This window comes from Dendrobates tinctorius, unplaced genomic scaffold (assembly GCF_039654945.1).
Source record: "Dendrobates tinctorius isolate UK_male_01 unplaced genomic scaffold, ASM3965494v1 ptg000046l, whole genome shotgun sequence".
In the NCBI taxonomy this organism is placed as follows: Eukaryota; Metazoa; Chordata; class Amphibia; order Anura; family Dendrobatidae; genus Dendrobates; species Dendrobates tinctorius.
Genome location: NW_027361714.1, coordinates 31319873 through 31343222, shown reverse-complemented (window position 1 = coordinate 31343222; position 23350 = coordinate 31319873). Strand labels below are relative to the sequence as shown.

Genomic DNA, 23350 nt, shown 5'->3' with positions numbered 1-23350 from the left:
GTGCGTTCAGAGATGCTCTTCTGCCTACCTTGGTTGTAACGGGTGGCAATTTGAGTCACTGTTGCCTTTCTATCAGCTCGAACCAGTCTGCCCATTCTCCTCTGACCTCTGGCATCAACAAGGCATTTCCGGCCACAGAACTGCCGCTCACTGGATTTTTTTTCTTTTTCGGACCATTCTCTGTAAACCCTAGAGATGGTTGTGCGTGAAAATCCCAGTAGATCAGCAGTTTCTGAAATACTCAGACCAGCCCTTCTGGCACCAACAATCATGCCACGTTCAAAGGCACTCAAATCACCTTTCTTCCCCATACTGATGCTCGGTTTGAACTGCAGGAGATTGTCTTGACCATGTCTACATGCCTAAATGCACTGAGTTGCCGCCATGTGATTGGCTGATTAGAAATTAAGTCTTAACACACAGTTGGACAGGTGTACCTAATAAAGTGGCCAGTGAGTGTATAACCTTCCCAGGAAAAAAATAGCTGGCAGAACTTCAATTGATGTTTGTAATCTGCCCATTGTGTCAAGCTTCAAAAAGCTTTAAGCAAAATATTACTGAGCACAATGGGCAAGTTAAAGCTCTGTTTTGGTTCACAAACACTTACTGTAGTGCTTCTTTTCTGGAGAATAGACAGATAGATAGATATGGATACTTTTGATTACTTACCTTACAGCTGCACTGTCCTGTCTCTTCAGCACAAGGACATTTTTCAGTTTCACGGTCACAGTTCTCAGGTTTACTTCCAGCTAAAGAACAGTCACAACTGACACAATGAGGATAATTTCGGTATCCTACTCTACAACTTGTGCACTTGTCTCCTGAGAAATTTGGACGGCAGAAACAGCAACCTGTGTCTGAATTACACTGTGTGCTCAGAGATCCTGCACCACCACAATCACATGCCTGTAGGAAAAAATAATAAAAATGTCACCGTTAATGTACTTTGGCAGTAGATTTGGAGAGCAGTTGAATAAATATTAAATAGTGAATATACAATTATGTTTCAACAATACAATACATTTGAATTTTTTAAAAATTTTGAATGGCACCCTCACTGACACTTAGCACCAGGGGTACTTGCCCCACTACAATGTTTTTTTATAGCCAACCACATCTGATTTTGGCATTTTCTTTTGCAATGTGTTTTGTATCCAATTTCACCTGGTTATCATCAGTAATTTGAAACCCGGAAGTAAAAGTACTATTTACGAAGGTATATGATTTTAGCTCATCACTCCCATTGTAAAAAGATCTGCTCTCTGGTAGACACTGTTCTACACACAAGGATCCAGCTCGTTGGTTCAAAACAAATCTGCGGTTTATCAAATGTCCATAAACCGTCCAGCTTTATAAAACAAAACCACCTGTTCTGGATACAATAGGTATAACAGAACCAAAACAGAAAATGAACACTCCATATATTGCATGGGCTCACCTGTTTAAATGTAAGACCTTCACTCAGCCTCTAGCAGACACTGAGCCATGCAAGCAAGGTCTTTTCACCTTGCACACACGTTACTATGGCTATGTGCTCACAATCGAAAAGTAGCAGCGCTTTGGACACAGGTAAATCCAATGTGTTCAAGCAGATTTATCGCATTCAAAAAATTCTATTGATTAAGTTTGTGTTGCAGAGACCAGCATCTCTATGAGAAAAATTGACTACCTGCGGTCCTGAAAGATGCACCGCATGTCAGTTTTCGTCGGTGATCCGCAGGTGCACAAGCATGCATAGTGCACATGGGATTTTTAGAAATCCCATCCACTATGCTGTAACATCTGGCCACCGTGGTTTTGATGTTGCATAATTGCGCAGTGTCAAAACCGCAACAATTCCTGATCGTGGGCATGTACCCTTATGATACAACTTGACTTCCTTATATCTGCCTTATCATGCCCTGGATTGAGCATATGTGAGCAGCCAATCTCACACCTCTCTTTGACTGCTCATAAACCTGGCCCTGGACATGCCCTATTAACTCTCTCAGCACCATATGGACTTGAGTCTACTTTTTTGGGTTTACATAATTGAGACTACCAGACTTGAAAATACTTATCTCTCCTCGAGAACCTGTCCAGCGTCCACCTTACACTAAGTACTGTGTAACTACATAGCTGACAATATGATGTATAAATAGTCCTGAATTACCAGATACATTGATAAACAAATCTTCCTTTATTTAATCAGTACAAAAAAAATAAAAATTTATAATCACCTTCATTCCCATAATTGGCAATATGTTTTGAAAAAACAGTGTTTTATCAAGCCTGGTGTGCAGACAGTAAACTCTCCATTAAATATTTCACAACTAGGTATAACAACATTTTTTTGCAGGTGACAAGGTTTTTTGAAAGGATTTAGGGTACTTTGAGGTTGCTGAATTCCAAAATACCATTACTTTTGCTGAATTGGTGGTTTTTAGATAATTCATCCATGAAAGTAATGCATTCCACCAATGAAACTTGTATGTGATAACAAATGATAAATCTTTTGGTCTGTCTTTCAACTCTTAAACAATGTCTTAAGTAATATGAATGAGCTGACCCATCGAAGTTCAGGTTCTGGTACTTTATCTCAAAGTTTTCATCGGGTACCAGAACTGTACCCAAACTTGAAACAGAACCTGCACCCCATTGAAAGCAATGGTATCCCAAACTTGTGAGCTGGAAAAAAAATCTCTCTCCCCCGGAACTCCGAACATTGTAGCAGACTTGCGGGAGAAGTCTGTGTTAGGAGTTTAGCACTGGACACTAACTGTCTGGTACAGGAAAGATGTATATCTTTGTACCGTGTTAGCCAGTAGATAGAAAAATATTCAGGATTGAGAGTCCTCAGTAGTTGATACCTTTTAATGGCTAACAGAAAAGATGGTAACACATTGCAAGCTTTCGAGACTACTCAGGTCTCTTCATCAGGCTAGACTAATACAAAATCTGAAGTCACATATTTATGCACAATACAGCCTAGACAAAATGCAATAGATAAGACAAGTGACGTGAAGCAGAACTATCAATATGGGAGAGGGAGAAACATAAATATAAACATTGGACCAGTTCATAGATAAGGAGTCCGGATGTTTTAGTTCTGTGTTGTGATGCCCCCACAAGGTTCTAAAAGGAAATTCCTTAATTGATGTAAAAAGACATAAATCCATGCGACACATTCATTCCAGCACTGAGAGTGTCAAAAGTCGTCATAAATTTGTACTCCCAAACTCGTCTCTCTCTCTGAGAATTGAAGTTACCTTTCAATACCAGTAATTTCATATCCACGTTGCTGTGATCAGGGATACAGAAATGTTTTGCCACAGGTAGATCCATTCTTTTTCTCTTATTGTGTGACGATGAGCATTCATCCTTGTTCTAAGCTTTTGCCCTGTCTCCCCCACATACAGACCCCCAGTTGTAACTGTCTGGTACAAATCCAGAATTTTTAAGTTCGGGTTTGCTCATTTCTAGCAATATAGGCTTAAAATGCTATAAAAGCAACTTTTTGAAGTCAGAATTCTACTGTAATTAACTATTAAGTATTTCTGAAACTATAGCCAATCTGGAAAAAATTGTCATATTCCTAATCAGCACCATAAACTTAATATAAAGCTGTTCAGACATTGTTGAGACCAAAATCACTGTATACCAGTGTAATCAAATTGAGCAGCAGAGTATTGACTCTGAGTCAAATTTACTGATATTACCAAAATTAGCTAAGAAACTATTCTTAATAAACATTGAAATTGGGAGTAATAATAACCCAAAGATTCAAGTGATGGGGAGGTTCTGCAGCTACATAGCTAATGTGACTGTGAATTTGTAGATCTGTGATATACTGATGAAACAGCACTTTAATATCAGCATTTTATTTTTTTTAAATCTTCATACACTGAACTTGAAAGCCAAGAGAGCAGTTTAATACCTTATGTCCTTATCTTTTTAATAAACAAGTACTCTGAAACCTAAGCTTGTGTCCTAAGCAAGGAAGCCATCTTTTTTATAATTATTAAATAAATCACAAATCAACAGAACAACAAAATTTAAAATCAACTCTCTACCTCACAAAGTGTGCATGATGTTAAATAGTTACATTTTTTGCACACTTTTTTATTGTAGCAGATCAATATTAGGCCTGTGAATGCCACCTGAACACACGAGCCTGTTGCAGGTGCTTGCCCGTCAGATGCAAACAAGGTTTTCTTGCCCTCTTATTTTTGATATGGAACAATGGCAGTAATTAAAATAAAATATTTTAGAAAATGGACATATTTATGGTAATTTTTAAAATTCCTGTTTCAAAAGTCCAATTTATCGACAATGCGCACAATTACCAAATTGCACGCTTTAGCCATATTTTCATTTCCAGGCATGAACCTACATTGCTTTGCAATGTATCATTTTGGGTAAGGTTGCATTTTTGCTCAAGTTGGAGGTAATTTAAAAAATAATTTAAAACAAAGTTAAGGTAGTACAATTGTTTTAGTAGTTGAATTTAATAACCGTATGAGACACAACCATACGGCAAGCTATATGTGGTATTTTCCTGAGGAAGGGGTGGTAGGCACCCTGAAATGCGCTGATTGAACCACTCCTAAACTGTTACTATGTCTTGGAAATCTATTATTTGGGCAGCACGGACTGGAATCCACATCCTTTCTGCAGTGTACTGTTTTGTCGGGTCGTTGACCGACCTGTGGATCTGCGGCAGCCTCTCCTACATATGCTTAGACCACCTAATACCAGGTGAGCAGCTTCCTACATAAAAAGCGCTATCTTATTATTGGATAAGACCCTATTGCACTTTATGTCTCCCTTGCTTTATCAATTAGATTGTTATAAAGACATAGCAAGAATAAACTCCTTTATTTAAAATAGAACTCCCCACCCTCTTTTACCCATTTATTTAAAAAATTAAAACTAAAAAAAAAACCAAATTCCTCATCTGTCCGACGAGAAGATAATCTATATATGCCCATGAAACATTCCAGCTCTGCTTCATCTGGGTTTTTTGTTGACCACTGGCATGATACAACTGCTCAGCAAGCCAGCCTGGACACACTGAGACAGGAGCTTAATTACAATCCTCCAGTGTGTAGTGCTGATGTGAGAAAAGTCAACGGAGTTCATAGCTGATGAACCCCGGTCACCTCACTCATGTCACTGCTCACTGCGTGAGAACCTTCTCACATTGGTAGCTGTGACGTCAAAAGGTGACCAGGGTTTCTCAGCTATGAACTCCAGTGTATTCACTCCCTTTGCATTTCTCAAGTTTAGCTACCTCACAACCAGGAATTTCACTTTTTTAGGGTTTGCATCAGTAAAGAACATGCCTACAACTGTGAACATGTGATAATTAAAGGCTTTTTTTGCTCACTCTTTCATAAAGGTCACCTCCATGGAGTGCACAACTTTATTGTGCTTGTATAGACAGATACTTCAGTCTCTGCTTAGGAACTCTGCAGCTTCTTCAGGGTTACCTTTGGTCTCTGTGATACCTTTCTGATGAATGTCCTCTTTATTCCGGCTGAGATTTTTGGTAGGCAGCCCTCTTTTGGCAAATTTGCTGTGGTACCATGTTCTTTCCATTTCATGATAATGGATTTGATTGTGCTCTGGGGGATTATTAGATTTAATTTTAGGGATAATTTTTTACAACCCAATCCTGACTTCTGCTGCTCAACAACTTTATCTCTGACTCGTTTGGATATGTCCTTGTTCTTCATGGTGTTTATTGGCTAGTGGTACCTCTTGCTTAATGGTGTTGCAGCCTTGATGCCCTTTCACAAAAGGTGTGTATATACTGACAGACTTAGAATATGCACAGGTGGACTTCATTTCACTAAACATTTGACTTATGAAGTTAATTGCTTGCACTAGAAAATGTTAGGGGCTTCATAGCAAAAAGGGTGAATACATATGCAAATGCCAAATGTTAGTTGTTTGATCCCATAATTTTAATGTATGCCTTTATTTTTCTCACTTCAGCAACTTAGACTATTTAGTGTTAATGCATCACACAGAAATCGGATTACAAAAATATTTAAAAACAGATTGTAATCCAACAAAATAGGTAAAAAGCCAAGGGAGTGAATACTTTAACAAGCCACTGTAAATTGAGAAGTGCAAGGGTTCCAGGACAAAACCTTGAACGACACCAACAGTGAAAGAACAAAATGAGAAGGTAGTATATGAGTGGGAGACACTAAATATGTGTTTAGAAAGCCATGAGGAGATCCGGGGGAAAGCAATGCCTTTCACTCCAAGGGAAGAGAGGATTTGTAGTAGGAGGGTGTGTTCAATGTGTCGAAGGAAGAGGACAGTTTTAGAAGGAAAAGTATAGAGAATTGTCTATTAGCTTTTGCAGTAAGTTGGTAGTAAGTTTGTTCAGGGCAGTTTTGGTGGAGTGGTAGGGGACGAAGCTGGATTGAAGGTTGTCAAAGAGTGAGTTAGATTAGAATTAGGAGGAAAGTTCATAATGGACATGCTGTTCAAGGAGATTGGAAGTGAATGGGAGCAGCGATAATGGACAATAGCTGGACGTATAAGTCGTGTCGAGGGATGGTTTCATCAGAATTGGTGTGCTTGTGGCATGTTTGAAAGCAGAAGGGAAGGTACCAGAAGTTAATGATAGGTTGAATAGATGGATTACTTTCTCAGATTCCAAAACAAAAACCTGTTAACAGATTCCTTTTAAAGGAGCCCATACACATTAGACTAATGTCGGCCAACAGTTTTATGTGTACGAGACCCTTCCAATTGCCTCCTACAGATGATGTCTGATTTTGGATTGCCAATTCCTTTGTTCTCTTGGAGATAAATTGTCATCAGAAGAGTCTGGCAATGGCTGTCTAGAAAGGAACACAGGAGCATTCAGCAGACAGTGTTCTCTGTCTATGGATGAGTCTGGAGAGAAAGCTGTTGAAAAACAATCAGCTGAACCATCTGTTTTGTATGAGGCCCCTTAGTATTTACTCAGGATAATATACTTCGCAGTCCTGTCTTAGGCAGTATTTTTATTTAAACAAAATGAATAAAATCCAATTTCAGTTCTCGAGCAATGGTATTTTGCACTTTCATCTGAAATCTATAAAGCAAGATCATTCCGGAGTAGTGCATACTTGTAAGAAATAAAGGCATCATTACTAATTTGACTTGTGACAATAACAGCTGGGACCAGTTCCAAACAATGGATCTCACAGTTCTTCGGAGTACTGCTGCCAGACCTCCTTCTGCTATGTGTATAGCTTCCAGCTTGGCATGCAGATAAAAAGAAGCTTTTGACAATAAAAACGCTTCTCTCTACAAATGATTGTTCATATATTTTCTATAGTAATCATTTTAAGCATTTTATATGCCTATAGGGTAAATTCAAGGTCAGTACTGTAATTTGTTTGATGTGGGTGCTACATATTCTATAGCAATTTATATTACAAGCATTCTGTATAAAATAGTGACAAGATGATAAAATGATGAAGGTGAGCACTGCATAATGCAAAGTCTGTAGAATTGAATATGTATTGTACAAGGTATTCAGAAGAATATATAGAACATCAAAGGATGAGAGTTATGAAAGATGCAATATGTACACAACACAGTACAACTTGTGGATCATGTCTACAGTAACAAGTTATTTGATATAGTTTCTTAGATGGCATTTAAATGAAAAGCACTCTATAGCTGACAGTTCAATATATACCAAGAGCTTTGCATTTTGCTATTTGTTGGTACTATTTTAGAAACTTTTTAGTGTTTTATTAAGTAATGTATTCGACCTATTGCACAACATGTCACTTATGGGGTCCTCACACTGTCCTGACATTTTTAGAACTGGCTTTGAAGATGATAAAGAGTGACACTTTCTCATCTCTTAAAACAAACTGGTCAGCAGGATTTTGGTAAGCAAACTACAGATGCTGTCAGGTTGGTGCTGTTTTACTGATTAAAATGATACCTTGGTTGATGAAAACCATCTTTTGGTTGTTGTTTAATCTGTATTTGTAGTTTTCAGCTATTGAGATTCTCGAGGCTTGGGGGTGGCCTACGGGCAGAGCTTTATGTTGTGCTCTGCTTACATTTTCACTGATTCTTCAGTGACCTGCCAACTATTTTACATACTGCATATACTATTATGCAATTAGAAAAAAATTAATTTAATCAAAATGGTGCCAGTGACTGTGCAGTAGCATCTGTTGCATTCTGATAGATGCTACTGCGCAAGCACCACCGTCAGAGCCATTTTGATGGAGTCAAATTATTTTTCCCAAGCAAACTAGCATCAGTAGCATCTAATACTGTAAATGCAAATTAAACAACTACCACAAGACTGATTTAATCAACCAACGTATCATTTTAATCAGTATAACAGTGCCAACCTGACAGGGTCTGTAGTCTACTGAGCTAAATCCTACTGACAGGTTCGCTTTAAGAAAGTCCTGGATTTTTTGAATCATTAGGTAGTGTTGACCATGACTATGTAACTTCTATAAGTCACGGTGCATTTTTGAGACGGTTTTTCAGCACGGAATTGGGCCAAAAACACTAGGGTTTCCTTATCTCATCTAATTCAATGAGAATCCTGAAATGCTGTGCACATGATCAGTAATTTATTTTCCTAGAGCATTTTTCACCCATTGACATCAATTGAGTCAGTCAAATCCGCAGCAAAAACGCAGGTCTAAAAATGTTTGCAGATTTGCTGTAGATTTGCTGAGTTTTTGCTTGCATTTTTACTGATTTTCTATGGTGTTTCCCATGCTGTCATATGTGAGACAGTAAGAGAAACAACGGGGCGGCGGTTCTGATTGGTGGTAACGTTACCGCCAGTAAGACCGTTACCGCCATCAGAGCGCTGCGGGGCATCGCTGTTAGATATAAGCATGACCCAGCAGATGTGACTGTGACCCGCAGTAAATAGCTAACCACAGGTCAGCAGGCGTCTGCTGATGAGAGACTACTACTAGATCAGCCGACGTCTGCTCTCACTGATAACAGAAAAACCCACCATGGTCACAGAAATAACTTGAATCTGACAAAAGTAATAATAAATAAAAAATATATGAACATGAACAAATGAAAGTCAGACATTGCTTTTCAGATATGCTTCCACAGAATTTTTAAAGAAATAAAACTCATGAAATAGGACTGGACAGAAATGATGGTACCCTTAACTTAATATTTTGTTGCAAAACCTTTTGAGGCAATCACTGCAATCAGACGATTCCTGTAACTGTCAATGAGACTTCTGCACCTCTCAACAGGTATTTTGGCCCACTCCTCAAGAACAAACTGCTCCAGTTGTCTTGTGCTTGAAGGTTACCTTTTCCAGATGGCATGTTTCAGCTCTATCCAATGATGCTCCATAGGAATTCGGTCAGGGCTCATAGAAGGCCACTTCATAATGGTCCAATGTTTTCCTCTTAGCCATTCTTGGGTGTTTTTACCTGTGTGTTTTGGGTCATTATCCTGTTGCAAGTCCCATGACCTGCGACTGAGACCAAGCTTTCTGACACTGGGCAGCACATTTCTCTATAGAATCCTTTGATAGTTTTGAGATGTCATTGTACCCTGCACAGATTTTAGACATCCTGTGCCAGATGCAGCAAAGCAGCCCCAGACATGACAGAGCCTCCTTTATGTTTCACAGTAGGGAGGGTTCTTGTCTTGATATTCTTCATTTTTCCATCTGTGAACATAGAGCTGATGTGCCTTGCCAAAAAGTTATTTTTGTTTCATCTGTCCATAGGAAAATCTCCCAGAAGCTTTGCGGCTTGTAGTGCATGTAGTCCAGCAAATAACAGTCTGGCTTTTTTATGATTTTATTTCAACAATGGTTTCCTCCTTGGCAGTCTCCCATGAAGTCCACTTTGGCTCATACAATGACGGATGGTGCAATCTGACGCTGATGTTCCTTGAGCCTGAAGTTCACCTTTAATCTGTTTAGAAGTTTTTCTTGGCACTTTTGTTACCATTCGTATTATTCGTCACTTTGATTTGTCATCAATTTTCCTCCTGCAGCCACGTCCAAGGAGTCTGGCTACAGTCACATGGACCCTAATTTCTGAATAATAATTTTTTTCTGGGGTCCCCCTATAAAATAGCATGTAAAGGCTAACCAAACAGCTGTGAGCTGATATTATTATCCTTGGAACCTTTATGGCTACTGGCTCCTTCCCAGAATATTAACATCAGCCCTCAGCCATCGGCTTTCCCTTTGCTGGTTCGAAAAATTAGGCAGAAGCCCACACATTTTTTCTTCATTTTTTGTAAAAATTAACAGGTATCGTGGTGCATGCTGATTTCTGCCAGTTTCTGTTTGGTTACAGCCTATGTAGGTTCATTCTGTTAACACTCCAACATAGGCTCTTCACTACTAAACCTCGGGCTTGGTGTTAATGACAGCTGTTGACACCAAGCTCTAATTCCATTACCCTGATACCACTGTATCAGAATGAAAAAGAAGGGGCTGAACCAGGAAATCACAAGACAAAACATTTATTTTATTTTTTTCCAAATATCTTTATTTAGCTCAAAAAAGCTTTTACTGTTATACAAAAACGCATGCACAAAACGTATGGAAAAACACATCAAAAGCGGAACATCAGAGACCTTGCATTCAAATAGACATTGGCCCCAGTTTTTAAGTCCTGCAGGAAGCCATAGCCCCTGCATAGATCAAGGTACCTGATGAGGCTGCGATTCATCCGGCCTGCTGCTGATCCTCCTCCTGGATGCTGTAGTTCCTCACGGATGCTGTGCTCCCTCTTCGTTTTCTCCCAGATCACTTTGTGTTTCCACTTGGCTTCTGTAGGCACATAGGGCTCCTCTGCAGCTGCTTGGGGCTCCTCCACACCTTTGCAACGGGTTTTGGCCGGAATGGGCATGGCCTCAAGAAGCGCTGGGGCCGTAGCCGATGACGAGGACCCAAGGGACAGCTCCGGCGAGGACGGCAGGACAACAGGAAGCAGGTAAGCAGCCAACGAGATGACAGGACAGTCCAATGGGGAGTTTTTGCTCACCGCCCCTGATGTTAGCTGACTGGCACAGCAGCTGGGTTCAACAATTGCGGCCGACTCGATGCCTTGCAGGACCGCCTCCAGCATCTCCTTTTCACATGTATGCTTCTGTTGGAGCACTGCTGGTCCTTCCTCTCCATAGTCCTCGGCCTCCATGGGTAGCAAAGGCAGTCATTGGGATGAACGCTGCTCCTCTAAACCTTCTGTCCACCAGGCCATGTACTGCAGGCTCGACTCCACCTGCCATACTGCCGAAGTGTGACATGTTGTGTCTCTCTCCGTCAGCAGATAATGGCGCCTCGTCCAACGCAATGTAGTCTGTCTTTCCTGTGTCCCAATCATTCATGGGTGGGGTCACTTCCTGCGGCTCCATCTATTTCTCTAAGCTCAACTGTGAGAGCGGGAGCTCTGTCTTCGCCTGCACCTAGTTAGGGTGGGCATCCATCACAACGGCACAAAATTGTCTGCATGGCACCCCCAAAAGTTATCAGTTTCTCCATTTTCTTACCAATGACTGCCATCTTCTCCACAGCGTTCGGCATCATTTGTAAATCAGCAGTATCCGCCATCTTTACTTCTTTTGTGGTGGTCCACTGCTCAAAGTCTCTATCATCCACCTGCAATACTGTAATCACGGACAATAAAGCACAAGTCCCAAATTCACAGTCATAAAATTCAGAATCGCTGTCAGCTGACAGCTCCATTTCTTCCAGTTCAGGCAGCACCTGACATAGTCCAGATTTACAGTCACAGTCAGCTGTCACCTTTACTTCTTCTGTGGCAGACAACAATCCACAATCACCAGATTTGTAAGTGAACTGGATGGTAGAAATTAGATGTCAAAGAAAAGTGCACAACTGGATTACTATATTCTCCCTGATGCTGGTTGCGGCCACACCACAAAGGCCACAGAAGCCGAAAGTCACAACAATCCACACGCTGGGATCTGGGTACTTATAACGCCTTCAGTGTGGGTCCCTCCTATAGTCCTGAGACCTGTAATGCAAGCAGTTAGTTCTTGTTCCCCAGTTCTGTAGAATCCAGGTCAACAGTTCCCTCCTATCCGGAGGCCTGGCAGTACCCTGTATCATGCACATCTGTCCTGTCCAAGTCCAAGGCAGTTCTGAAGGGAAACAGCAGCTTCCTGTGGCCTTACTGCTGCTGGTCCAACCCACCAGTTAACTGTTTCTGCCGCTGCCTCTACTCGGTACATTACAGACATGATAGGCACAGCACATTAAAGGGAACATTTTAACATACACTACATTACATGGCATAACAAGCACAGACATTACACTACATTACACAATAGACAACATATGGTGATGCATGACTTATTATCCAGGAGGTCACGGGGTGTCACATAGGGAGAGAAGAGGGTGCAACTGAGGGGACCTTCCACCTCCTTACAAGGGAGCGCAGTGACCATAAGTAGGATGGTTTATTTTTTTTCTACCTTTACGATCGGGACCATACATACAACGATAAGGATGAGGGTGCCATGCGTACAATGATAAGGATGAGGAACCATGCATTCCAGGATAGGGATGTATTCGCCGTGCAATGCTCCTCTGGGAAAATAATATGCAAATTGCCTCTTCAGAAAGAAAGAGGACTTTTACTCTACAGCGCCACCTATTGGTAGTAGCAATCCTACAAGTCACAATCAACCCTTTAACGAGTCTAGTAGTATGACTTAGGATACAAGCCAAATCAGAATCTCAATTTGCAGACACGGTGTTTCGAGCTGTTGGCTCTCGTCAGTGCAAAGTATGAGATCTGATTTGGCAAGGTGAGAGGCTCTGGACTAGGGTCTAAGAAGTAAGGTTTCTCCTTGCGGAGAGTGACATGCCAGCTGTGGCTTGTCAAGGTAAGGAGACTTATTCGCCGTGCAATGCTCCTCTGGGAAAATAATATGCAAATTGCCTCTTCAGAAAGAAAGAGGACTTTTACTCTACAGCGCCACCTATTGGTAGTAGCGATCCTACAAGTCACAATCAACCCTTTAACGAGTCTTGTAGTATGACTTAGGATACAAGCCAAATCAGAATCTCAATTTGCAGACACGGTGTTTCGAGCTGTTGGCTCTCGTCAGTGCAAAGTATGAGATCTGATTTGGCAAGGTGAGAGGCTCTGGACTAGGGTCTAAGAAGTAAAAGTAAAAGAGTAAAAGTCCTCTTTCTTTCTGAAGAGGCAATTTGCATATTATTTTCCCAGAGGAGCATTGCACGGCGAATAAGTCTCCTTACCTTGACAAGCCACAGCTGGCATGTCACTCTCCGCAAGGAGAAACCTTACTTCTTAGACCCTAGTCCAGAGCCTCTCACCTTGCCAAATCAGATCTCATACTTTGCACTGACGAGAGCCAACAGCTCGAAACACCGTGTCTGCAAATTGAGATTCTGATTTGGCTTGTATCCTAAGTCATACTACAAGACTCGTTAAAGGGTTGATTGTGACTTGTAGGATCGCTACTACCAATAGGTGGCGCTGTAGAGTAAAAGTCCTCTTTCTTTCTGAAGAGGCAATTTGCATATTATTTTCCCAGAGGAGCATTGCACGGCGAATAAGTCTCCTTACCTTGACAAGCCACAGCTGGCATGTCACTCTCCGCAAGGAGAAACCTTACTTCTTAGACCCTAGTCCAGAGCCTCTCACCTTGCCAAATCAGATCTCATACTTTGCACTGACGAGAGCCAACAGCTCGAAACACCGTGTCTGCAAATTGAGATTCTGATTTGGCTTGTATCCTAAGTCATACTACAAGACTCGTTAAAGGGTTGATTGTGACTTGTAGGATCGCTACTACCAATAGGTGGCGCTGTAGAGTAAAAGTCCTCTTTCTTTCTGAAGAGGCAATTTGCATATTATTTTCCCAGAGGAGCATTGCACGGCGAATAAGTCTCCTTACCTTGACAAGCCACAGCTGGCATGTCACTCTCCGCAAGGAGAAACCTTACTTCTTAGACCCTAGTCCAGAGCCTCTCACCTTGCCAAATCAGATCTCATACTTTGCACTGACGAGAGCCAACAGCTCGAAACACCGTGTCTGCAAATTGAGATTCTGATTTGGCTTGTATCCTAAGTCATACTACAAGACTCGTTAAAGGGTTGATTGTGACTTGTAGGATCGCTACTACCAATAGGTGGCGCTGTAGAGTAAAAGTCCTCTTTCTTTCTGAAGAGGCAATTTGCATATTATTTTCTCAGAGGAGCATTGCACGGCGAATAAGTCTCCTTACCTTGACAAGCCACAGCTGGCATGTCACTCTCCGCAAGGAGAAACCTTACTTCTTAGACCCTAGTCCAGAGCCTCTCACCTTGCCAAATCAGATCTCATACTTTGCACTGACGAGAGCCAACAGCTCGAAACACCGTGTCTGCAAATTGAGATTCTGATTTGGCTTGTATCCTAAGTCATACTACAAGACTCGTTAAAGGGTTGATTGTGACTTGTAGGATCGCTACTACCAATAGGTGGCGCTGTAGAGTAAAAGTCCTCTTTCTTTCTGAAGAGGCAATTTGCATATTATTTTCCCAGAGGAGCATTGCACGGCGAATAAGTCTCCTTACCTTGACAAGCCACAGCTGGCATGTCACTCTCCGCAAGGAGAAACCTTACTTCTTAGACCCTAGTCCAGAGCCTCTCACCTTGCCAAATCAGATCTCATACTTTGCACTGACGAGAGCCAACAGCTCGAAACACCGTGTCTGCAAATTGAGATTCTGATTTGGCTTGTATCCTAAGTCATACTACAAGACTCGTTAAAGGGTTGATTGTGACTTGTAGGATCGCTACTACCAATAGGTGGCGCTGTAGAGTAAAAGTCCTCTTTCTTTCTGAAGAGGCAATTTGCATATTATTTTCCCAGAGGAGCATTGCACGGCGAATAAGTCTCCTTACCTTGACAAGCCACAGCTGGCATGTCACTCTCCGCAAGGAGAAACCTTACTTCTTAGACCCTAGTCCAGAGCCTCTCACCTTGCCAAATCAGATCTCATACTTTGCACTGACGAGAGCCAACAGCTCGAAACACCGTGTCTGCAAATTGAGATTCTGATTTGGCTTGTATCCTAAGTCATACTACAAGACTCGTTAAAGGGTTGATTGTGACTTGTAGGATCGCTACTACCAATAGGTGGCGCTGTAGAGTAAAAGTCCTCTTTCTTTCTGAAGAGGCAATTTGCATATTATTTTCCCAGAGGAGCATTGCACGGCGAATAAGTCTCCTTACCTTGACAAGCCACAGCTGGCATGTCACTCTCCGCAAGGAGAAACCTTACTTCTTAGACCCTAGTCCAGAGCCTCTCACCTTGCCAAATCAGATCTCATACTTTGCACTGACGAGAGCCAACAGCTCGAAACACCGTGTCTGCAAATTGAGATTCTGATTTGGCTTGTATCCTAAGTCATACTACAAGACTCGTTAAAGGGTTGATTGTGACTTGTAGGATCGCTACTACCAATAGGTGGCGCTGTAGAGTAAAAGTCCTCTTTCTTTCTGAAGAGGCAATTTGCATATTATTTTCCCAGAGGAGCATTGCACGGCGAATAAGTCTCCTTACCTTGACAAGCCACAGCTGGCATGTCACTCTCCGCAAGGAGAAACCTTACTTCTTAGACCCTAGTCCAGAGCCTCTCACCTTGCCAAATCAGATCTCATACTTTGCACTGACGAGAGCCAACAGCTCGAAACACCGTGTCTGCAAATTGAGATTCTGATTTGGCTTGTATCCTAAGTCATACTACAAGACTCGTTAAAGGGTTGATTGTGACTTGTAGGATCGCTACTACCAATAGGTGGCGCTGTAGAGTAAAAGTCCTCTTTCTTTCTGAAGAGGCAATTTGCATATTATTTTCCCAGAGGAGCATTGCACGGCGAATAAGTCTCCTTACCTTGACAAGCCACAGCTGGCATGTCACTCTCCGCAAGGAGAAACCTTACTTCTTAGACCCTAGTCCAGAGCCTCTCACCTTGCCAAATCAGATCTCATACTTTGCACTGACGAGAGCCAACAGCTCGAAACACCGTGTCTGCAAATTGAGATTCTGATTTGGCTTGTATCCTAAGTCATACTACAAGACTCGTTAAAGGGTTGATTGTGACTTGTAGGATCGCTACTACCAATAGGTGGCGCTGTAGAGTAAAAGTCCTCTTTCTTTCTGAAGAGGCAATTTGCATAGGATAGGGATGGGAATCCATGCATACCTGGATAGGGATGGGGAACCATGCATACCAGGATGGGGATGAAGGGGCCATGCATACCAGGATAGGGATGAGGAACCATGCATACCAGGATAAGGATGAGGGACCATGCACACCAGAATAGGGAAGAGGAACCATGCACACCAGGATAGGGATGAGGAATCATGCATACCAGGATAGATATGAGGAGGCCATGCATACCAGGGTGGGGATGAGGGGGCTATGCATCCATATGTACACCCCTCCTTACATGTAAAGCACCATGGAATAAATGGCGCTATAACAATTAATAATAATAATAATAATAATAATACCAGGGTAAGGATGAGGGACCATGGATACCAGGACAGGGATGAGGAACCATGCATACCAGGATATGTATGAGGAGGCCATGCATACCAGGGTGGGGATGAGGGGGCTATGCATACCAGAATAGGGATGAGAAACCATGCATACCTGGGTAGGGATGAGGAACCATTCATTCCAGGAAAGAGATGAGGAACCATGCATATCAGGATAGGTATGAGGAGGCCAGGCATACCCGGATGGGGATGATGGGGCCATGCATACCAGGCTAGGGATGAGAAACCATGCATACCAAGTTAGGGATGAGGAACTATGCATACCAAGATAGGGATGAGGAGGCCATGCATACCCAGATGGGGATGAGGGGGCCATGCATACCTGGATAGGGATGAGGAACCATCCATACCAGGATAGGGATGAGGAATCATGTATACCAAGATAGGGATGAGGAACCATGCATACCAGGATAGGGATGAGGAACCATGCATACCAGGATAGGGATGAGGAGGCCATGCATACCAGGATGAAGATAAGGGGACAATGTTTATCCAACTTGTACTCAAGTAAATAAGTTTTCCTAGTTTTTGTGGCAAAATTAGGTGCCTTGGCTTATACTCGGGTCGGCTTATACTCGAGTATATACGGTATGTTGTCAGATCATTTTTAACGCATAATTAATATCATAAAAATAAAACCCCAAAGTTAAGGAGAAACTGCATTTTATTTCTTTAACTTCACTCTGAATTCTTTTTTGCAATTTTCCCTTTCTCTATATGGTAAAATGAATAGAATAATACAAAGTTACAACTCATCCTGCACAAAACCTAAATATGTTTAGGTTGGTGGAAAAGTAAGAAAAAAATCTGTAGCCATTTGAAAAAAAGAAGGAAGAAATTAAAAAGCAAAAATGAAAATTGTTTACGTCTTTAAGGGGTTAATAACAGTGCCTTCTGTTTCATACAATTGCACACCAGTTGTAGATCAGGATATTGTGTTGGGAAAAAAATGTAAAAATCTTCAAATTTATAAATGAGAAAAATGTAAACTTCCAATTGTATAAAAGTTTGAATATTCAGTGTTTTTCTAAAAAAATCTATTAAATATGTTAAATCTCTATCATAGTAAGGGCTACATATCTTCTCATGTGTGACCACCCAAAGAAATGACTTTAATTGAGAAAAAATGCTGATGCTAAGACATGCATTTCTTCTACTACGAGTATAATTGACAATTACAAAGGTATTGCGTATTAAACATTTGTGAATGTCTATTAACCACTTCAATGGTGCCCTTTAAATGATTCAATTTCCTTCTTATAAAGCATGTTTGTCAGTGTAGAGCATGACTCAGGGAAGCTTTTGAGGCTTCTTGACATTATGTTTAATATTGTGAACATATGTAGTGACATTTGTACAGGAATGATAATGGACTTTTCGCGTCACGTGTGTGTACTCACGTTATACTGTAAATTCCACTCTCTGTATGAGGCATCTAATGAAACGCAATCACTTACAGAAAGCTAATAACTGCAGTCATGTCATTAAAGGACAGGTGACAGACAAACATGAAGGTTAATTCGCCCTTCACTCATGCTGTTCTGTGGTATAGCCTTTATGGATCCAATATTCAGAGAACTTGTGAACATACAGCAGCAAAAGCTAAAAGGAGTGTATGTCTGCTCAGTGAATTTGAGATTTTGGGACTTTTAGGAAAACCAAGATGGTTGGAAGTGACCTTGCCATTCTGCCTATCCAGTAAAAAATTTAGGGAGGATGATCCTGTTGCTATCATTTTATAGATATACAAAAATATCTACATTTTATATAGGTTAGCGGTCGTAGAGAGGAGTAAGTGAATAATTAAATCTGTGAATCTAGCAATATATCATCTATACTGTACATAAATAGATTGTGTTTCGAGGAGATCCGGGAACCTTCTGCATATGAGGCAAGGGTCACATGGCTGCACATTCTCTCATCCAACATAATTAGGCCGATTGTGGTTATCACAGTCTAAGGCTGGTTTCACATTTGCGTTTTTTTGCGCTGGAAAAAACCGCATACGTGCGCATGCATTTTTTCCCCTATATTTAACATGGGTGCGCATACCTGCGCGCTGGTAAGCGCACGTATGCGATTTTCATGCGCTGCGTTTTTTTGGGGTGTGCGTTTGTATTTTCCAGACGCAGCATGTTGCATTTTTTGGCCCTGCAAAAAAGCGCATGCGCACGTATGCGCACGTTTTGCGCTAAAAATGGCCATTATAGCCTATGGATGCGCATACGTGCGCACTGGCATGCTCATGTATGCGTTTTTTTGCACATGCGTTTTTTTGTTAACCATGGAATTTAGGGGTTTGGGTTAGAGTTAGGGTTAGTTAAGGGGGTTTAGGGTTAGGGTTAGGGTCAGGGTCAGGGTTAGGGTTGGGGTTAGGGTCAGGGTTAAGGTTAGTTAGGGTTTGGGTTAGGGTTAAGTATGGTTTGGTTAAGGGTTAGGGTCAGGGTTAGGGTTAGGGTCAGGGTTAAGGTTAGTTAGGGTTTGGGTTAGGGTTAAGTATGGTTTGGTTAAGGGTTAGGGTCAGGGTTAGGGTTAGGGTCAGGGTTAAGGTTAGTTAGGGTTTGGGTTAGGGTTAAGTATGGTTTGGTTAAGGGTTAGGGTCAGGGTTAGGGTCAGGGTTAAGGTTAGTTAGGGTTTGGGTTAGGGTTAAGTATGGTTTGGTTAAGGGTTAGGGTCAGGGTTAGGGTTAGGGTCAGGGTTAAGGTTAGTTAGGGTTTGGGTTAGGGTTAAGTATGGTTTGGTTAAGGGTTAGGGTCAGGGTTAGGGTTAGGGTCAGGGTTAGGGTTAGGGTCAGGGTTAGGGTTAGGGTTAGGGTCAGGGTTAGGGTTAGGGTTAGGGTCAGGGTTAAGGTCAGGGTTAGGGTTAGTTAGGGTTTAGGGTTTGGGTTAGGGTTAAGTATGGTTTGGTTAAGGGTTAGGGTCAGGGTTAGGGTTAGGGTTAGGGTTAAGGTTAGTTAGGGTTTGGGTTAGGGTTAAGTATGGTTTGGTTAAGGGTTAGGGTCAGGGTTAGGGTTAGGGTCAGGGTTAGGGTTAGGGTCAGGGTTAGGGTTAGGGTTAGGGTCATGGTTAGGGTTAGGGATAGGGTCAGGGTTAAGGTCAGGGTTAGGGTTAGTTAGGGTTTAGGGTTTGGGTTAGGGTTAAGTATGGTTTGGTTAAGGGTTAGGGTCAGGGTTAGGGTTAGGGTTAGGGTTAAGGTTAGTTAGGGTTTGGGTTAGGGTTAAGTATGGTTTGGTTAAGGGTTAGGGTCAGGGTTAGGGTTAGGGTTAGGGTCAGGGTTAGGGTTAGGGTTAGGGTCAGGGTTAGGGTTAGGGTTAGGGTCAGGGTTAAGGTCAGGGTTAGGGTTAGTTAGGGTTTAGGGTTTGGGTTAGGGTTAAGTATGGTTTGGTTAAGGGTTAGGGTCAGGGTTAGGGTTAGGGTTAGGGTTAAGGTTAGTTAGGGTTTGGGTTAGGGTTAAGTATGGTTTGGTTAAGGGTTAGGGTCAGGGTTAGGGTTAGGGTCAGGGTTAGGGTTAGGGTTAGGGTCAGGGTTAAGGTCAGGGTTAGGGTTAGTTAGGGTTTAGGGTTTGGGTTAGGGTTAAGTATGGTTTGATTAAGGGTTAGGGTCAGGGTTAGGGTTAGGGTCAGGGTTAGGGTTAAGGGTTAGGGTCAGGGTTAGGGTTAGTAAAGTCATGGCTTGGGTTAGTGTGAGGGGCCACCTAATGTTGGAAAAAAACACAAACGCGGTAAAAACGCACTAAAAACGCATACAAACGCATAAAAACGCTGCGTTTTTTTCATGCATGCTCATAAAAATGCTTGAAAAAAACGCAGCAGTTGTATGCTTTTGTATGCGTTTTTTCAATGCGTTTTTTTGCGGGAAAACGCGCTGCAAAAAAAAGCAAGTGTGAAACTAGCCTTAGGCCTGTTTCACACTTGCTTTTTTTTGCAGTGCGTTTTTCCTGCAAAAAAACGCATTGAAAAACGCATACAAAAGCATACAACTGCTGCGTTTTTTTCAAGCATTTTTATGAGCATGCATGAAAAAAACGCAGCGTTTTTATGCGTTTGTATGCGTTTTTAGTGCGTTTTTACCACGTTTGCGGTTTTTTCCAACATTAGGTGGCCCCTCACACTAACCCAAACCATGACTTTACTAACCCTAACCCTGACCCTAACCCTAACCCTAACCCTGACCCTAACCCTTAACCAAACCATACTTAACCCTAACCCTGACCCTAACCCTTAACCAAACCATACTTAACCCTAACCCTGACCCTAACCCTTAACCAAACCATACTTAACCCTAACCCTAACCCTGACCCTAACCCTAACCCTAACCCTAACCCTGACCCTAACCCTTAACCAAACCATACTTAACCATAACCCTGACCCTAAACCTGACCCTAACCCTAACCCTAACCCTAACCCTAACCCTGACCCTAACCCTTAACCAAACCATACTTAACCCTAACCCTGACCCTAACCCTAACCCTGACCCTAACCCTTAACCAAACCATACTTAACCCTAACCCTGACCCTAACCCTAACCCTAACCCTGACCCTAACCCTAACCCTAAACCCCCTTAACTAACCCTAACTTTACCCAAACCCCTAAATTCCATTGTCTAAACTAATGGTAAAAAAAAAACGCATGTGCAAAAAAACGCATACATAAGCATGCCAATGCGCACATATGCTCACCATAGACTTATAATGGGTGTCTTGCTGTAAAAAAACGCATTGCGCGCGCATGCGTTTTTTTGAGGCAAATCGGACGCACAAAAAATGCAACAAGTTGCATTTTGTGCGCCCGAGCGCATACCGCAAAAAAAGCATGCGCGGTAAAACGCGTACAAACGCATGTGTATGCGCACATAAGCGCATCCCATGCAAAGTATAGGAAAAAAAACCGCATGCGCTATTTAGCGCTAAATTACCGCGAAAAAAAACGCAAATGTGAAACGAGCCTTATCAGTGTGCCCGGTTTCTCTCAGATCAGAAGATGGAAAAAAAAGTTTCTCCATCTTCTCCATTGTGTTAATCTGTGATACAGTTCAATTTTTTACAAAGATTCATTGACTTGCTTGGCCGAGTACGGCACGATAATCGGATCTAACTCAGGCTGCCATTTTTTCCTTGAACCATGTCGGTCCAAAGGAAAAATCAAATATGTGCATGGCTCAACTTACTAACATTGGCCTAAGTATGATCCGATGTTTTGTTGGATCGCACTCGGACAGAAAATATGGTAATGAGCACGAGACCTAAGAAGGAAAACCAGATAAACGCCTCGATAGACCCCAGATTAGATGTTTTCAGTTGTTTCACCTTGGGTCAATGTTTTGGGCATTTCTGCTTTTATCTTTAGAAGAAATATTGTCAAAGTTTGGGCTTTTATAGATAACAGCAGTAAGTTGTTAAAAGCACAAGCAGCAAGTGGAAATATCTAGCACTACATGGATCCATAGCCAAACACATCTTTATTTCGTCAGTTAAACAAAACTGTACCAGTAACAAGGTGGAAGTTGTACTTTAAACAGGACCTCTCTTAATATCAAAATTGTCCAGTTTCCAGCTGCTCCTCTGAGCATTCCATTTTGCTTTCAAATCTGCCTTACAGCTCCAGAGATATAGCTATTCTAGTAATAATTTTTATGATCCTACCAAGGGGGCGTGGCTTTCAGGATAATAATGAAGACAAGCCCCCAGAGATTCCTATAAGCAAAAGACTGTGGAAAAGACTATAAAAATGTCCTTAAATAAAAGGGACCATTTCTATGGAATCATATATAGGATTAAAAACAAACATAATACTCAGAAGAAGCTGTGGGAATAAAAACTGGCCACTTTAATTGGGCTACAGGTAAACTATACACAGAGGATGTACTGATTTTTTTCGTTGTGTTCTAATTAGACAAGGGCGGACACCTGGATGTTCGAGTCCGGTGGGTTCGGCCGAACAGTTACAAAAAGTTCAGGTTCGGGTGAAAAGCTCATAGAGACTTATCAAAAGCGGCTTGGAGATATAATTGCTGCAAAAGGAGGCTCTACAAAGTACTAACTTTAGGGACATGAATAATTATGCACACTGAAGTTTTCAGATATTTTGTCCTATTTGTTGTTTGCTTCATAATAAAAATAAAACCAAATGTTTACAGTTGTAGGCCAGTTTTTACCTGAATTGATGTAAATCCTCAAAAAAGTGGAATTTCAGGTTGTGAGGTAGTATGCAAATACTGGGCAGAAAAAACAAGGGGAAAGGGAAAGAGAGCACTACCTGAGCAAAGCAAGTATGGTATAATTAATGATTATGTGAATTATATATGCTCACTTGAGCTGGTTGTGCAAGATAGGCACAACACTAATAGAAACCTTGCGTGTAACTGGGATCTTTATTTGCGGTGGAGGTACTTGTTGTTGCCAAGGGGTTGAATATTTTAACAAGCCTCACTGTATAAAGTATTGTTTGAAGTGGGATTCTTTTTGTGTATGAGACATTTTCAGCTCCCTTTTTATTTAAATACTAAGTTTAGTATTTTTTCACTTTTAAAATGTGCCAAAAATGGGTCATTTCTTTAATAAAAACTTTACATAAAGAATGCTAACCATATAAATTATTTGTTTCTTCCCATTCAAATAAATGGCGCTGTTATTGTGTGGAGCTCTTATTCATATTTTGTCAGAAATTCCATATTAAAACCTTGGTAAAAAAAACTATGTAAACCCATCTTATACATCTGGTTTATTTTTAGATCTTTTTCTGGTTTTGGCGCAAAAACTGCATATTATATATATATA

General features: G+C 41.5%; 1 protein-coding gene across 2 annotated transcripts in view; it reads right to left on the bottom strand.

The window, feature by feature from the left end:
* The window catches only part of LAMA2 (laminin subunit alpha 2), a 1313887-nt gene that overhangs the window by 414036 nt on the left and 876501 nt on the right, over positions 1 to 23350 (bottom strand). For both annotated transcript variants that reach the window (XM_073575794.1, XM_073575795.1), the window contains exon 23: positions 670 to 906. In XM_073575794.1, coding sequence (XP_073431895.1) covers positions 670 to 906 — 237 coding nt within the window. The remainder of the gene's footprint in view (positions 1 to 669; positions 907 to 23350) is intronic.